Here is a 17,532-nt window from a genome sequence, read left to right as displayed (position 1 = left end):
GTTATAAGTTTCGATTTTCATTGTTAAAAGGTCCGCAAAAGTTTATTCCCGCGAAAATTTCGATGTACCAATCGATTAAAGAAGTGTAAAGAAGTACATTTTCACAGAATCCCGTCTGTGAGACACAAGAGGTTCGAAGTCGTTTGGCTGTAGCTTTGTAAGGTCTTTTTCATGAAGAGAATTATCCGATGCTATGTTTTCTAAGTTATAATCTTCGTCATTATTACAAGACGTCTTATCAACGAACAATGTAAACATTAAGAAAACAAACTTTTTGAATGTGTTCTTATTTATTCGGACCTAGTCCTCTTGACTTTACGCGACCTTGCAAATTTATTTAAAATTAAAGATGTTTAAAGATCCGATTAAGGTATAAATAAAGATTTTTAACGATTGTAAAAGGTTTATTTTGACATATTTATGTATTGTCTTATCAAAATAACATTTTTTTCAAATATGATTTTTTCACTGGAGTGCCCCTTTAACATGCTCATTTGCATCATTAACACCGTGCTTCTTGCCAAAAGGTAATATTAAAATGTCTACCCTCGACACCACGGATCTTTTCCCTGAGGACGAAGATGTTAAAACGTCTTAATGCTCGCCCAAACTTAATTTTATCACTTTCCGCAAGGCCAAGCTACGCTTAGCAGAACAGGTTTCGCGTAGCGTACTCTCGTAAGTTCCTTGTTGCGTTTATTTTTCGCCGTATCTTATGAAAAAAGCAAATATGTTGATTGGCATTTAAAATCTTCAACAACACGCCTTAATTTTCGTCGATTTAAAAATAAGGGGTAGTTTAAGGACTGTTCCAAGGTTCAGGTCCAAGCTGTAAAAAAATTGTACAACCCCATAGCATACCACAATCTTCCGACGCCAACCCAACATCAAAAGTAAAAAAGAGCCCTGTGGACGAGGTTGCAGGATACTGTTTCCTGCGTCCCTCACTTAAGACTGTCTATGACGAGGAGAAGATAATCTGCAATCGGGTTTAAGCTTTTGACACCAGGAGCATTTAACCCCAGCATTGCGTTACGGAGAATGAAACTTTTTCAGACAAAAGTAAGTTAGGTAATCGCACTTAAAATCGAAGGTGGCGCTTAGGAAGAAACTTTTATAACTGACAAAGTTAGTCCCTGCGAAATGCCGGAAATACGGAATAACCCACGAAGTGTGAAAATATCATGAAAATAGTCCTACTGACGTCAGCAAACAATAATCACAGCTAAGAGTTTGGATTTAACCAGAAACATAAGGTCCTAATTCTTACGTCCGCTGTAGTTACTGAGAAATAAACTTTGGTAAGTTCAAATTGCGTAAATCAAATATAGAAATTGCTACTTGTGTGAACGGACCTGCGGTCATGTGCGAACATTTTTTCTTACTGATTGAAAACTTGCTTAAGCAAAAGATAGTGTCAACACCTAACTACACCGCAAATATATTTTGCGAAAAATGTTAAAAAAATGCCACAAAAATTTATACGCCATTTTTCGACTTACTAAAATTTCTACCTGTAAATATTTAGACGAAAAAAGTACTATCAGCAACTGAATGTTTTTGCTGAATCAGCAAAAATAATCCACAGTGATGACAAAAAGTTGAAAATTCTGATAAATTGTATTGCACAAAATAAACGACATTATTTACAAAATAATCTTAAAAATGTTAAAATACCTACAAAACAAAACAACGTAAATTTATTTCTGAAAACGCAGTAAAAAACAGCCTACGTTGAAAGCATGTATAAACCTGGAATTTAGCATTTGTGAGCTTGTCAATAGACTTTTTATGTAAGAAATAAAACCTAGTGAAGCTTTTTAAAGAAAACAAATTCACGGGAATGTTCTTAATTTTAAAAATACCATAAAATTTAAATTCGCTGGCACAAAGGACCAGTAAAAGGAGTTAATATCATAAAAACTGTGTTGTTACAAAGATACTTTGCAAAGACGTATTAAATATCTAAATTTTACAAGCCTATAACAAAGTGGCTACAGATCTAAAACTTTTTTAGGGTTTTTGGGCCAAAAAAACATTAAAACGTCCATTCCGTATTTTGTTTTTGTTTTTTTTACATTTTAGAAGGAAATGATGTTACGAAGATATTTTGTAAAGACGTATCAAATATGTAAAAAAAGAATGTAGTGGGATTTAGCTGTGTTCATCCTGCATAAAAATCTCGACTCAACACACACGCTTTTTTATGTTAAACACCTTTTGGGGGGATGGGTGGGGAGCAGCCTAATCCTGATCCATGTTTTGTACCCTCGAAAAGTTTTTTCAGTACTCTCGCCATATTTTAGCAGTTGAAGTACCTATACTGTCAGCCTTCTTATATAAAAAAGTGTACAGCCTTCTTTGTTATTTTGCTTAAACAGAAAAAAAAACGACGAAACAAGCAGAGGAATGTTACTGTATACTACACGAAGGCATGCTGTCACAAGAACACCACGTTGCGTCTGCGGATTTCGGTGGAATCAAGTCTAAATCTTCATCATCAGATAATTCATCCAGCCTACAATAAAGAAATAGAGAGGTACAGAAAAAAATTTTCGTCCAATTTTTGAAGAAAACAAAATTAAAAATACCAGTTTAAAATTTCACGATTATGATTTTTCCAAGGCATACAGAAATAAGAAATCTGCGATCAGAAACGAGAATTATTACCAACTTTCTTATGCAGTGAATTAATAATAACAAGCACTTCTTCGCAGTAATAAAGGATGCTGCTAAAAAGTTACCTGAATCCATCTCGTAATAGTTGATCTGTACAATCGGATGAATAATCGGAAAGCTGGAATAGAGAAAATGATTCCAGATAAAAAAATCTTATGGTGAAGTCTACAAAGTTGTTGTTTTTCTCTAAGTTTTATTCAAAAAAAATTACTACCTGAACTAATTTTGTACCAGATTAAAATTCACATGATCTCATTCCACGCTATTTTATTAAAATATAAGTTTGCCTAATCCAAAAAGGATTATTCTTATTTTTCTAGTCTTCGCCTTTTGCACAGCGCTGATCTAAGCGCAGGGATTAGACTCTACTAGAAAACCCAAGACACTCCTGATTTTTTTGGTATGCTCCTGAGCTTTTTCAAAATGTCAGCATTTCTTCTAGAAATCTCCTGAAAAAAATTGATTTGCCCTTTGCCTCACACCAAAGCAAGTGCTGTTTTCTCCTGGGCCTTTGGGTTTGGAAAGCACGAAATGAAACTCTTTATTATTCCAAAAATGTTTTTGCTTCAGGATATTAAAACCCATAGTCTAGAGTTATTTTAAAATGGTATGTTTATCATATAGTAATTTTTTTGTCATTTTAACCTCTGTAAAAATGCAGTCACTGCATAAGTCTCTTTCTTTGATTAACATTATTTTTTTTCGGACTGAAGCATGCTCCTCTTGACCCACCTAGACTGCTGTAATTAACATACCGCTTTTCCTTTACTTGGCTGTTTAAAAATAACAATCTCCCCCTCCTCATCCTCGTCATCATCATTATCATGCTCATTATTTTGTAAATTTATATCGTCAAAACCACTAGAAAGAAAATGATACAAAGTTAGCAATCTGAACCATTCAGGGAACTGTTCCTCTGATTTTAGTTAAAATTTGCAAAGGTCTCCATACTACCTACCCTGCTTTAAGTATGTTAAAATTTCAAATAAAATTCTCTTTTCTCTTTTACCATAAAGTTTATATGAAAAAAAAACATATACCCATTCCGATTAGAAACCAGTGGCATCTGCTCATGCACTGAACGTATTTTTGTGTTATATCTAAAAAAAGATTTGCATGATATCAACTGAACAATCAAAAGCGATGGAGAGTTAAATACATTCAACACTAAAAACGTACGTATTTTTTGTAACTGGTGGTCCAGCCCTGACTTGTCTTGATTTCTGCAACTGTTTTTCTTAAAGAATGGAGAAAAAATATTGAGAACAATACCCTACTGATATCCTTCACAGACTATTATCTAAAATGTGGAAGTTAAAGTCTACCTAGTTTTAGTTGAAGTTCTGATGGGTTTCGTAACAGCGGAGCATTGTCTGAACCGTTACTCTAAATTTTAACAAAAATAAAAAAAAACAAAAACTTAAAAGTTGACAAAAGTTGGCCATGGCAGGCAACCTAGAAAGATAAAGAAGCAAAATTTCCCCCTTCATCCAAAAAACAAACACAAACTACTTATAAAATAATGTATCTGAAACTCATAGCCGCTATTGATTTAAACCATAACAATAACAATCTTGAAAACAATAAATACAAATGTTGGAAGGTTTATTCCACTTCGGAAATGCTTCTAAATTGTTCCGGTTACATCCTTGCGAAAGCTCAGATCATTATTTTAATATCAAAACATGCTTCAAGCAATGTAGGTAAATTTGATCATCATAGCTTAGAACACATTACAGGATTAATGCTCACACTTAAAGTCGCAAAAACAAGTATTTATGGCTGTATATATTTGTTCGATTTTCATCAATTTCCACATTGAAATACACAAAGATTAAAACTTTGCAGATTAAAAAAAAAACACAAGAAACAGTCTGTGTGTGGATAGTAAGATGAAAAAAGAGAGTTAAATCCAAAATTTTATCAAAATAAAATATATAATATACCTAAGTTGTATATGCTAACATTAGCATATTAAAAAGAAAAAGAGAATCAACATAAGTTTAGAAAGTTAACAGATGAAAACAAATTCATTAACAGGGCCATTTTAAGGGCCCTAACTAAATTCGCGTACCCAGTGCTGGTCACATTTCTTAAAAAAATTGTATCGCTGTAATATTTTTGGCTTCGACTAACAAATAATCAGGTTTAATTTCTAAAGATAATAAAAAAACTTACTAAGCCATTTTTAGAAGATCTTGTTGTAGTGGCTGTTGTCGTAGCAGTTAGTAAAGATGTCACACTCATTGAATAAATACTACATAGAGATTTTGTTTTGGTATCTGTAATATTCTAACCTAAAAATAAAAAAATGGTATGTTTTTAATAAAAAACAGGAAATTTTTTACAAATATTAGAGCCTAAAACTGTTAATTCCGAGGTTAGTAAGGACGTAATTGCCCACTCAGGCAACAAGCCAGACTAATTAAGAAATGTAACATAATTATACAAAAAGCTCCGAGGTCCCAGGGCAAAAACACAGATTTTATTTATGATTTTATGCCAATTTACACCCTATTTTTATGCTATTTTATGCTATTTACTTCCAATTTCATGCCATTTGTTATGAAAATTTAGCTGATTTTATGCCGATTTTATGCCAATGCTTAATTTTTACTAATTTCTTACTAATTTCTCAGAGATTTAACAAATTTCTTACATAAACTGGATAACCCTTGGAAAACTGGGTACACATAAAAAGTGCTTTGAATTTTGACAGTCTATATTGTTACCACCAAGGTTCATTGCTAAACAATGCAATGTTTTTTAAACAAACCTAAATTATACGTTTTTAAAACGGTATAAAAATAACGTTTTTTAAATACCGCTTAAATGACGTATTTTTAACGTTTTTAGTGTGACGTTATTAAAACGGTATACGATTAAAGTTTTTGTAACGTCAATTTTTTAACGTTATCAAGACAAGGCTCTGTAAAAAGTTAATGGAGTTCATGGAGAAATTATATCCAAGGAGGTTTCCTTCCAAGTTCACTCGAACAAATAAACGCTTTTATAAGCAACACAGGCTCAAATCTGTCAAAAAAAAGAGCAATTCGTACGCAACATAATACCGAAACACCGAGCCTCAGGCAAAGTTTTGTGTTGTTTATAAAAAAGCGTGTGGTGCCCTGGGCGCTTATAAACAAAAACAACTAAAGTCGTTGTCTCTTTTCTTGATTATGTGTAAATACTTTTAAAAGAAAGGCTTTTATTAATTACACTATGAATTTACTGTAGGCCTCAAATAACCATTTTTCTAATCAAAGATTCCGATGCGGATAACAGCATATTCAAGATTTTTTAAAATATTTTATTTATCTAGATTTGTTGTTCGGTAGTGAGACATGGGCAGTGAAGCAGGAAGATCTTGACCGTTTAGAAAGGAATGATATGAGAATGGTTAGGTGAATGTGTAATGCCAGTCTGAGAGACAGAAAGAGTTCAGATGAGCTAAGAAGCAGGCTAAGTCTCTGTAGAATTAAAGATGTTATCCAGATAAGAAGATTGAATTGGCTGGGGCACTTGGAAAGAATGGAGGAGGATAATTGGGTAAGAAAGTATAGAGACTTGATAGTTCCTGGGGCAAAGCCCAGAGGCAGACCGAGAAAGACTTGGCAGGAGGTTATAAGGACAGACTTGATAGAGAGGAAGTTGAGTTTAGATCTAACACAGTCTAGATCAGATTGGAAGAGGGTCATTAATATACCCCGTCCAACCCATGCTAGCATGGAAAACGGACGTTAAGCCGAGAATGATGAATGATGATGATGATGATTTGTATTTTACAGATTTTATTTATAACAACATAGCATGTGTATTCAGGGTAACTACCTTGTTAGATGTTCTTACATATTTTGTTAAAAAAAAGTTCAATAAGTTTGAAACTAGAAAGAAAAACTGAAAAAAAAATAAACACATAATCAAGTAGTAGTCACATCATCATCATCATTCTCGGTTTTCCATGCTAGCATCGGTTGGATGGGGTATATTAATGACCCTCTTCCAAATAATATTTTTAAGTTTATTGGTAGGGCTTTCTATTGGCCAGAAGATTATAGTACAAAAACCAAAATTAGCATGAAGAAAATGGAAAACTGAAATTGGTTTCTGTATTCAGAAACTATATATTTCTTATTTTTATACAAAAAAGGTTTCAGGATATGGAAACTGTTTCTTAATCTGTGTAGCTACCTATCCCAAAAACTGTCTGAGAGTAGACGTCCAAAAGCCTTTCTACAAAAGAAATAATTTATAATCGGGACACAAGATGATGACAGGCACGAATCTCGAAGTATATAAAAAAGAATAATATTTTCATTGGAAAGCTTTAAGCTGAGAGTCTAGCATGTAAGAATTTTTATTATCACACATAAAGTTTAGCATTGGCTGGCTAGCTAGGGCTACAACCGCAAGGCAAGACAGAATAAAAAAGCTAAGCTAGCTGTTTCCAATGTACCTATTAAAAAAAAGAGTATATACTGTACACCTTGTTTCCAGAGTAAAAGTGAAAGAAAGAAAAGGCAATAAGATAAGAAGGGGACTTGTGACTTCGCATCCTCGGGTCAAATGCGCTGGTTGCCTTATGTTATTATTGCACAAAATTTAAACGTGGAACTTTCTTTTAGAAGAAATCCGTGTTTCTAACACACGGGGTTATAAAACAATGGCGACATCCGTGGCGAAGAATCTACCCTTATCAGGAATAAGGGTTTTAGAGTTTGCCGGGTTAGCCCCTGCCCCTTTTGCTGGTATGATCCTTGCAGACTTTGGAGCAAATGTTTTCAGAGTCGATAGGGCAGGAGAAACCTCAACTTTAGACAGTTTGTCTCGAGGTAAACGATCAATATCACTTAACCTAAAGTCAAAAAAAGGAGTGGATGTTATTAGGCGTTTATCTAGCAACACTGACATATTGTTAGAACCGTACCGTCCAGGAGTTATGGAGAAATTTGGACTAGGTCCAGAAGCACTTTGTGGAGTCAATGAACGACTTGTCTATACTAGGTTAAATGGTAAGTAAAATCTTTTGACTAGCTATATCTTTGTAACAAATTACTGTGTATGGCTGTGTAAACAGAGGCCTATCCCCACCAACATTTGGTGATTATATAGTGACTTTTTAGCTAAAGTTAAACTAGCTTAAAATATTGATGCCACTTGGATGTCTGGTAAACAATGCAGCATACCGGAATGATCCAAAGAAGTGCCCTGGGTGCTTATTAAATTTTTAGATTTTTTGCATGGGCGCTTAATCTAGGGATGGGGGGCGCTTAAAAAATGCTGTGTGCGTATAAATTTTCCAATTAATTTTCTACAAATTAAAGGCAATGGTAATTTTCAATTTTTTTCCTGAAAAAAAAAACAGAACAAAAGACATAAGAAAGTAAAGTTTAGTCTTTTTAGGGTTCTCAAATATAAGAAAGTAAAATTTTCAAAATAAGTGCCCAGTTTCTCATTGTAGTTTTTGATTAAGCGCCCCCTTTTATCAGGTGGGTGCTTATTCGAGGGGGGCGCTTAATAAGTGCTGGGCGCTTATTGCACTTTGAGCAAATTGTTTTTTGCCTAAAAGTATCCTAAAGTCATAATAAAGTTTAAGCTAAAAATAAATGTCAATTATACCAATTCTTAGGTTTAACTTGTGACAGCATGTAGTTTAGACATGTAAAAAATCTTTAGGGATAGTAATATGCACATATGTATTTGAGGTAAATAATCTGAAAGCATTTTTGCAAACCTTATGTGAATTTGGACTTTTTCGCTTGCAATTCAAGATATTAACAAGATTAAAATACCACGAAAAATGCTGACAAAATGACAAAAAATTACGTATATTGGAATAAATTTTCGTTAGAATTAAATTATCAGTTCCATCATTCGCCTTCCATCTATATATTCCATAAAAAGTCGTAAACTTACGTACTACAATTAAAACATGCAAATTTATATATAATAGTATTTTGTCATTCATAAATATTTTGAAATTTTCCATTGTCACTAAATCCTAAATATATAAAGTAAATGAAAGCTAAAAAAATTTGAAAATTTTATTTGTGAAATCACAAAATTAAAGTCTCGCTTAAATTTATTTTATTAAAGTTATTGCACATATGCAGACAGTGTGAACCCACAATTTTGTTTTTAGAACCCCTCACCTTTTTTTTACAATGGAGCCTTTGTGTCCCCAATATAAAAAAAGAAAAATGATGCTGAAAACGAGATTGCACCCAATTTAGGTGCAACCTCGTTTGCAAGGTTTTTCATTGACATTTTTCTTAAAAATAATTAAAACAATAGAGCTTGTATATAGTATTGTTTTAAAATCATTCTTTGAGCCCCTCCCACGACCAGACTTTTTGATAAAATAAAGGATGTTCATACATCGGTCACCTCTAATGCAACGGCCACTAAGCTGGATCCCCCAAAGTGGCCGCTATTAGAGGTTCCACTGTACACAAAATCAGTCGCGCATCGTTGCTAACTTTTCTTTGCAGAGAAAAAAAATTATATTGTTCTAATCACTATATCCAACGAAAAATTTTCCTCCATATTGTACATCATATTTTTTTAGTCTTTTTGATTTGCAAGGTTGCCCTTTTTTGCGCTTATGATATGATATTCTGGTGATATGAGGCGGCTCCAAAAATTACATTATTTGTACAAATTTGGCGACATTGACAATTTTTTAAAATAAATAAAATCGCCAAATTAAGTTCACGCCAGTAATTATCTTTATTTTCTATCGCCAAACTAAATCTACGCAAAAATTATTTTTTTCTGGGATACGTCACCAAATTAAATTCAAAAGCATTTTTACGTTTTACTTCTAATTTTCATTTATAAACTTCGAGAGCGTATATACAAGAAATAACAAAACAAAACAAATCAGCTCCACCAAATAAAACCCATACGAAATTTAGAGTATTTTCTGTCCATGCCAAATTTACTAAAAAAAAGTTATTTTTCCTCGTCGCCAACTTAAATCCTCATTAAAATTTGTAGGCAAGTGTAGAAGAGCTCTGGGACGAGGTTGTTTGATTTAATCATTTATTGCTACAATTATTTTCTTTGTCAACAGATGAAATTTTTTATTAGGAGTAGCAAAAATAATTAAAGTAATCCCATTTCGTTTGTTTGCAGTCAATACAGGTAATAAAGTAGTCAGTCAGGAAAGTTATTCATCGGGAATTTTTTTTCTTCGAGAAAACTTCTGAAATTCTGAAAAAGCTTGATCGCGAAAGTTTATTCCTGTAAAAATGCCTTAAATTGTGAAGATAGGCCTTTAGCCGTCCGGCTCACGTGTATTAACTAAATTATTGTTTTACAGTGTAACACTACAGAACGTAGACGTTATACGTAAACATTAAAAGTTGACATTATTATAACGACACAACAGAAACTAAAATATCGATTAACAGTTTAATTTTCTCGGATAATAGCCAACCCATTTGTAATCAGCACGTCGTCGTCGCATACTACGGACAGAAAATCTTCCGGAACCACGTAAACATAAAATTGCCGAACACACCAAACTAAACGAAATTTTGCGTTTCAGCCACGCTACAACTTCTCCCTTTGTTTTATTTCTTTTTTCTGCGAACATCAACATATATGATGCCTCTGTTATAAGATCTTTTTTTCTCTTTTTCTTGAGAAGCAAATAATGATGACATTGTTTGGCGTCGATAACTTGGAGCAATGGGATTAAAAATCCTTACATCTAAAAATCCTCGTTGTCAGGCCATTCGCGAAAGTTATTTTTATGAAATTTATTTTATATTTAGGTTTCGGTTCAAAAGGATTACATTCAAACAGAGCTGGGCATGATATAAATTTTCTTGCGATGTCCGGTGTCTTATCAATGCTAGGGAGAAAAGGTAGTTTTATTGTTTGATTTGTTTACTCAAGGAGGTTTAAATGGACATCGCTTAGATGCCCCACCTTCTCTTTCTAAACCTCCTTGCTATAGCTAATATGCTTACTTTGAAATACTTAAGTATTTGCGAGTCAGGTAAAGAGTAAACACATCAGAATGAGTCTGATGATGTTGATCCAAAAACGATTGTTTTTGTAGTTACTTGCGCATTAAGAAAATAAATCCTTTTTATTTTCTTGTTACTATAGAAACTAGCTCACATTTGTGTAGGTATGAATCCTTTTCCGCCGATCAATCTGCTTGGAGATTTTGCAGGTGGTAGTATGGTAGCCGTACTTGGTATTTTGCTCGCCTTATTCGAAAGAACTTTATCGGGTAAAGGTCAAGTCGTTGAAGCGTCTATTGTAAGTTTTCTAAGCTATCATTTTCGGCGTTATGTAGTTATCACAGGCGCTTGTTTTTGATAAGTGTGGCTGTATTTAAATGTCATTGCTCGTAGCTACGCTTTTTTGTATTGTTATAGCGAATTATTGTATAGAAACTCTGTGTGAACCAAAAATGGTAAGAGCGACTATTAACGGGCGATATTCCGTTGATTTCTCCGACGGCTATTGTTACAATTACATTCGATGCGTTATCAAAGTGTTTGTGCATGTCCAAATGTGACAGGAGTCATCTCTATTAAAATACCCGTATACGTCTATCTGTCTGTCTGTCTGTCTGTCTGTCTGTCTGTCTGTCTGTCTGTCTGTCTTTCTGTCTGTCTGTCTGTCTGTCTGTCTGTCTGTCTGTCTGTCTGTCTGTCTGTCTGTCTGTCTGTCTGTCTGTCTGTCTGTCTGTCGCGCAAAATGGTACCTTAGCTGCGCGAGAAGCGATACGCATGCAATGCTGTATAAAAAGGACGGGCGAACCCGTGGATTTTCCACGGGCTAACGACTAGTAGTTTTGTAATGGTGTTCCTCATTCTCCTCCGTAATTGCTTTTTAAGTGACCATTACCATTTTTTGTTCCACATTAGACAGAGGGAGCTGCTTATGTTTCCTCATTCTTGCAACGTTCTCAAGATATTGGCATTTGGTTTGGAGATCGTGGTGAAAACGTACTCGATAGCGGTGCGCCTTTTTACGAGACGTACGAAACGAAAGATGGAAGATACATGGCTGTGGGTGCAATCGAGACTAAGTTCTATCAACAGTTTGTAAAAGGTAAAAGACTTTATTTGAATAACACCAAAAAAGTTTTTTGGGCATGAAAACCGAAAGAAGAAAAAAAAAGACTAATGATCACGATTTGTTTGGTTAGGAGTTTATAACGAACTATTCCCCCGCGAAAATGTAGGTACCGCATTTACTTTTCAGCGAAGCGTATTTCTTCAAGCAATATCAAAACAAACGAAACTATGCATTCTCAGATCTATTTTGCCAGCGAGTTTGCCGTCTGATTCGCTTCGAGAAAATCTGATTTTTGGATATGAAAGGAGTCAGAAGTTAGTTGTGCGGGAAATTTTTTTTGTTCCCAGGTTCTGTAGACTGTTGTCTATAGGTGTGAACCTAAACAAGGGTTTCAAAGAAATGCGAAAACCAACAGGTCCTAGGAACGAAGTTGCTGCTTACATAATTTTAAATGATGTTTTTTTATAATTCGTCTCAGGATTGGAAATGGATGACATTCTTGCCGACCAATTTAATCTCGAACAGTGGCCAAGCATGAAGCAGTTAATTGCGAAGCGATTTAAAACAAAAACTCAAGCTGAATGGGTGGCCATCTTTGAAAACGTTGATGCTTGTGTTACACCGGTACTAACCTTGGACGAAGCTCATATACATCCACACAACGTACAAAACAAAACTTATATGAAAAATTCAAAGGGTGGTTTTGAGCCATGTCCTGCTCCGATGCTTTCGAGAACGCCTGGGATATCGAAGCATCGTCGAGATCCATGTATGGGTGAACATACAGTGGAAATATTGACAGAGGAGGGTTTTAGTGCTACTGAGATTGATGACTTGTTAGCAGGGAGTCATGCGGAACAGTACATTCCAAAATCTTCTCTGTAGCCTCTTTATTTTTTTAAATAACGATTTGTTTAACCTTGATCCCTGGCCCTGTTGTCTCTCTTTCTCTATTTGTGCGCCAATATTTAAGTACATTCTCAAAAAAAAGAGAACAATTAAAAGTATTTATTGATTTTGCCAACATAGAGTTTATTATTGACACAATGGTGCATTTAGTTGGTTTTGTATTTGAACGAAAAAGTCCTTGAAAGTGTGACCAGAAAAATGTGGAAAATTCAGAGTTTTAAAACTGGGTGAAAAGTTGAATTTAGTCATTTTTTCAAAAAGTCGGCGAATTTTGTTGTATAAAATTCAATTGTTTAATCTCGCAGCACAAAATAAATCGCCTTTTAAAAATATTATTTTCGTAATAAAGGCGGGTAAAAATTGATCGAATCTATTGACGTCGAGATGCGAAAGTAGAAGTACTTCCTACTTTCTCTCGATGTATTTAACCAATTTTGTTAAAGTGGAAACCAGCCTTAACACATTTCACATGATCATATTCCTTTCTCCTAGGAATGTAATAAAACCTCGTGCCCAGGACATCTTGCATCTTAACATTCAGGAAGGCGATACAAAGATACAGAATGCCTTTGGGACGAGGTTGGATTGGATGCTGTAAACATCGTTTTGTTTAGTGCGCCCACAAACCAAGAAAAGCGCGTGTTTATTAAAACAATGTAGATAATGTCGGAGTTTTTCTATGAATTTCTAAGTGTGTTTATATATATATTTTTATAGAAGAGTACTACATGATTTTAACGGTACGCATAAACATGTAAGTTAAGATACAGAATAGAAAAATATATATTTAATATAGCACAATTATTATTTGTTTTGAAAAATCTTATACTAAAAAAAAGTATGTAAAAACTGTCCAAAATACAATTGTCAGATCACTTTTCGTTTTTGATTTCCATTCGACGACTTCTCAAGCTCGTGGGTCAAAAGACAGTAGGCGTTTATTTACTACCAAGCGTGAATAAAAACCGGAATTTTGTTTTTTTATCTGGATCGTTACGATGTCAACACGTTGAGAAATGCTACCATGCATGCATTCGATCAATAGGCATATATGTTTTGATGCATAGTTGGCAGAACAAGAGAACATAACCTATCATTTGCAGACCAGTTCCCGCCAAAGCAACCATATACGACCAACCGCGTTCTCCTTTTTGCAAAAGTTTTTTAAATTCAAACTCTGAATACAGCATGGCGTCCACGGAAGAAATAACTAAAACAAAAAATGTAAATTAGCCAATCAAAATCCGTATAACTAAAACAAAAATATAAATTAGCCAATCAGGATCCGTGTTTATGTACTTTCCGATTAACTCGGCTTATAACTATTGAGCTCTAATTTCGCCCCTTGATTTAAAAAACTCTAAGAAGTCCTGGGGAAAAGGATCTGATTTCAACAAAACGATTTTGTGTTGTTGTGTCCTACAAAAAATAGAGTTGGCAGAACTAGGTGTGTTGACTGTACTGTACTATATTGGCTAAAATTTTATTTTGCAACAGGTTTTCTTCTTTTCCAGTTTTATTTAACAATTTTTAGGTGTTATCCCGATTTAAATGAAACATAGAAGCCCTGGCGACGAGGTAGCTGTATTCATTTATTAATTAGTTATTAATTAAAAATATTTATAAAAACGACAGCAAAATATTATTTTTACAAATATTTTTACCAAATATTCGCGCCGAAGTTTATTCTCATTCCCAGGCTTCCTTTCCTAAATTCGTTTTTACAGACTTTTAAGAAATGAGACTGCGCTCAAACATACCTGCTATTATACCAAGCACAGCATTCCATTTTACACACCTTTGCCATAAATGCAGGCTTTTTTTGCAACAACAGACCATACCAAACGAAATATCGACGGTAAGAAGAGTAAAGAATATGGACAATACCAAACACAGAATGATGGGATCACCTCCTAAATAGACACACAACAAAAGAACATCAGGATAATTTCTGATCGTTGCTGAAGAAATGGATACCAAAATACATTTTTTACGAAACAAATCTTATTTGACCTTGAAATAGTTAGCAATATTAATATTCCCGCCCATTAGCTCTTAAAAATATGCCATCAACCTTGCAAAATGGTTTCCAGCGCCTGTTGCCTCCCGTCCTCCTGGCAAGGCAACAGGCGCTACAAACGGATACAAAATTTCTCCTAATTCGAAAAGTACCCATTCCCAGGTCCTTCTTACCTTACTTAGAGTTCTTATAACGGGCTATCAACATAATAAAAGCAAAATAGCATGGTAACGAGACTAAAAAATACCTCTTTCGTCTTTAAAAGATAAGATGTTTTTCCTATTACTGCAGTTTGTGGTGTCATGCATTTCAACACAAGTTTTCCATAACCCCAACGTTGTTTTCTTGTCCGCTGTGTTTGATAACCACCAAACATTACTAGCTAAGGAGGTCGCGAAACATGCCAGACATAAAAACAAAAAAATAGCTTCCGCAATTACAAGTTTAATAGCTGTGGTAATCATAACCATGTTTTCTTCTTCTTCTTTTCTCTTCTTCTTCTTCTTGTTTTTCTCTCTCTCTTTTTTCCTTCTGATTAACTTTTAAATTCTTTGTCTGTGAAAATTTATAAAAAGAAATGGACATCTGTTTAGATAACTTTTTTCTTTTAAAAAAAAATTGTGTTACTATGGTAATTCGAAATCTTTTAGCTCTCTTCTCCTTATTTTCAAAAGTGGATTTTGTAATTTGTTTAGAGGAGGAGTAAAGAGCACCTGGAATTTTCATTAGAACTATAGAGTCAATCCAAGTGTTTAGATATTCAATAACCCACTTGTACAGCAACCTTCTTCCCAGGATCCTCTGTCTTATTTCGTTTAACAGACGTAACGTCGTATCGATAAAAAGGAAGGAACCCTGGGTAACTCTCGTCTTAACATCCTGAGCATTTCAAATGCCTATAGACGAACTTTTTTGGCCGTAGCTGACAACCAAAATATTTTTGGGGTAAAAGATTTGGTACAAAAGGAATTCTCTTCACAAGACTTTTCCATAGTTAACTAAATTAGAGGAAAGCAACATTATGGTCAAACGTTCCTAAAACATTATACAATCCAAGCCACATGATAAATTCTAGTCAGATAATTTCCCCCACCCCCAGATGTGACATCATCATTGCGGCAAAAAAAATGGATAAAAATACTTTGAAGTATTTTCTCAGTTCTTCTTTACTACAAATAATATTGACATAACTACCATTCACCTTAACAGTTATTAACGCTGGAAATTTTTTTTTCAACCATACTTTTAAGTTTCCTTTACAAATATAGCAACTGATTTCACAATATGTGGTCGAACGCATTTTAGATACACCGCACATACAAACTTTATAGCAGCTCTTGCTGCGGACTAAAGTCGAAATACAAAAATCTTGCAATGTATTACAATTAAAATATATCTATACACTTTGTAAAAATATGGAGTAATCCACTAAAAACTAACAGTATACAACCACATCTTTCCTTGGTTACACTACTTTTCATAAAATTCAAGAAGAAAACAACAAGGAAGATTTAACGATGAAACGTCCACTTCACAGAAGGTTATAAACTTCTCTTTAATGAGGTCATTTAAGAATTTTTATTTATCATATAAATTGTCTTATCGAATTGTGTTGTTATATCCCAATCTCATGTCTCTGGAGGTTAAGATAAGACATGTTTTATAATAGACAAGTGCTTTTAGATAATCTCAAAATTGTTTGTTTATAAAAAAAAAATTAAGTTAATAACCTTAAACAATGCATGTCTCCTTCCATTTTTTATACATTTTGTTGAACGTCAATAGAAACAGTTATTAAAAAAGCTCGTCGGGTGAGTGTTACACTTTTAATAATGGTTTCTAGCCAAAACAATTTTACTTTCGCCATAGTCATACGTATGCTTCCGTCAAATACCAAGAACACCAGATGGCTTATTTAAACCTCGTTCCCAGGGCATTTTGCCTTGTTGATGAAGTTGATAGCGGGTAATAACGGCTCAGGGGCCACAAGACCCTGGGGACGACACTGGTTTATTTCTGCCACTTTATGTTTTACATTGCTTTTTAAATTAATGTGAACTCACAGAGTTGGCTAGGACGCCGTAGAATCTGTGAGTTTCAAGAGTTAGCTAGAACGCCGTAAAATCTGTGAATTAAAAAGTCGGCTAGGACGTTCACACTCTTTCTTAGGAATAAAAACAAATTATAAGAATAAAAGACTGAGATTTTGCAGAAAAACAAAAACAAAATAAGAACAGCTTCAGGTTTAATCTTTTAAAATTAAGAACAAAGAGAGTCTGGATTTTTCCATGAAATAAGAACAATCTATTACAATTCTTTTTGACTCGATGCTTCATGAAAACAAATATAGAGATATAAAACAACAATAACACTCACTTTTTCATTTAAACACATCAATTTCAGGACTTTTTGATTCTCGTCAGCATTGCGTTAAAATCGAGAGACATAACAAAAGTGGTAAATATAGTAATCCAAGTGTTTAAATTAAAATTTGCAAACGAAAATATAAATATATTCAACTACGGTGAAAAGATTCTTAAATTCTATCAAGCTGTTATTCAATTCATTTCTAACATATCCTGCGTTTCATTAAATAAATATATATATATATTAGCTTACAAACAAAACAGTTAAACAAACTTAACTTTGTTTCCAGGGCTTGGACGGAACTCGAATATCAAAAAAAATATAATTACTAGGTATTGTTTAAAAAAGATGTGGTATACTTATCAATTTTATATATATAAGCAACTTTCATTGCAACAATATTATACCCCTGCGTTTCTCCCCTAAAGTTGTAAAGGGTAGTGCAAAGAAATAATAATATATAAGAGTAGTTGTATCTCGTGGAAAAAACACGGGTTTGCTGTAGTACATAT

General features: G+C 33.9%; 3 protein-coding genes and 1 non-coding gene across 4 annotated transcripts; 1 reads left to right on the top strand and 3 right to left on the bottom strand.

The window, feature by feature from the left end:
• Positions 1-2,258: 2,258 nt before the first annotated feature.
• On the bottom strand, positions 2,259-5,004 carry LOC130643855 (protein FAM219A-like). The gene is made up of 7 exons (XM_057449626.1): positions 4,858-5,004; positions 4,005-4,065; positions 3,859-3,916; positions 3,720-3,779; positions 3,435-3,540; positions 2,745-2,797; positions 2,259-2,518 (listed from the first exon to the last, which is right to left on the bottom strand). Exons 1-7 carry the CDS (start codon positions 4,924-4,926, stop codon positions 2,413-2,415), a joined length of 513 nt encoding a protein of 170 aa, XP_057305609.1. The 5' UTR covers positions 4,927-5,004; the 3' UTR covers positions 2,259-2,412.
• LOC130654868 (small nucleolar RNA SNORD34) lies at positions 4,332-4,407 on the bottom strand. The gene has a single exon (XR_008984508.1). It is a non-coding gene; the product is annotated as a small nucleolar RNA SNORD34 (small nucleolar RNA).
• Positions 5,005-7,303: 2,299 nt separating the features above from the next.
• LOC130643822 (alpha-methylacyl-CoA racemase-like) lies at positions 7,304-12,648 on the top strand. Its single transcript, XM_057449622.1, has 5 exons — positions 7,304-7,691; positions 10,461-10,553; positions 10,823-10,956; positions 11,571-11,757; positions 12,203-12,648. The coding sequence occupies exons 1-5, from the start codon at positions 7,343-7,345 to the stop codon at positions 12,607-12,609; spliced, it is 1,170 nt and encodes a 389-aa protein (XP_057305605.1). The 5' UTR covers positions 7,304-7,342; the 3' UTR covers positions 12,610-12,648.
• A 677-nt stretch (positions 12,649-13,325) lies between these two features.
• On the bottom strand, positions 13,326-15,208 carry LOC130643838 (uncharacterized). Its single transcript, XM_057449623.1, has 3 exons — positions 14,901-15,208; positions 14,394-14,546; positions 13,326-13,843 (listed from the first exon to the last, which is right to left on the bottom strand). The coding sequence occupies exons 1-3, from the start codon at positions 15,121-15,123 to the stop codon at positions 13,653-13,655; spliced, it is 567 nt and encodes a 188-aa protein (XP_057305606.1). The 5' UTR covers positions 15,124-15,208; the 3' UTR covers positions 13,326-13,652.
• Between the last annotated feature and the right edge of the window lie 2,324 nt (positions 15,209-17,532).

Source organism: Hydractinia symbiolongicarpus, chromosome 1 (assembly GCF_029227915.1).
Source record: "Hydractinia symbiolongicarpus strain clone_291-10 chromosome 1, HSymV2.1, whole genome shotgun sequence".
NCBI classification, from domain to species: domain Eukaryota; kingdom Metazoa; phylum Cnidaria; class Hydrozoa; order Anthoathecata; family Hydractiniidae; genus Hydractinia; species Hydractinia symbiolongicarpus.
This window is presented reverse-complemented; position numbering and strand designations above follow the sequence as displayed.

Bases quoted from the DNA above. Each gene is read 5' to 3' on its own strand.
- LOC130643855 (XM_057449626.1), bottom strand. From the start codon at position 4,926: ATGAGTGTGACATCTTTACTAACTGCTACGACAACAGCCACTACAACA. The intron at 3,917-4,004 runs GTAGACTTTAAC...CCATTCTTTAAG, and splicing joins AGAACTTCAACTAAAACTAG to AAAAACAGTTGCAGAAATCA. The intron at 2,519-2,744 runs GTAACTTTTTAG...TCTTTATTGTAG, and splicing joins CTATTACGAGATGGATTCAG to GCTGGATGAATTATCTGATG.
- LOC130643822 (XM_057449622.1), top strand. From the start codon at position 7,343: ATGGCGACATCCGTGGCGAAGAATCTACCCTTATCAGGAATAAGGGTT. The intron at 7,692-10,460 runs GTAAGTAAAATC...TTTTATATTTAG, and splicing joins TGTCTATACTAGGTTAAATG to GTTTCGGTTCAAAAGGATTA. The intron at 10,554-10,822 runs GTAGTTTTATTG...ACATTTGTGTAG, and splicing joins ATCAATGCTAGGGAGAAAAG to GTATGAATCCTTTTCCGCCG.
- LOC130643838 (XM_057449623.1), bottom strand. From the start codon at position 15,123: ATGGTTATGATTACCACAGCTATTAAACTTGTAATTGCGGAAGCTATT. The intron at 14,547-14,900 runs GTATTTTTTAGT...GTGTCTATTTAG, and splicing joins ATCTTTTAAAGACGAAAGAG to GAGGTGATCCCATCATTCTG. The intron at 13,844-14,393 runs GTATGTTTGAGC...TTTTTGTTTTAG, and splicing joins TGTGCTTGGTATAATAGCAG to TTATTTCTTCCGTGGACGCC.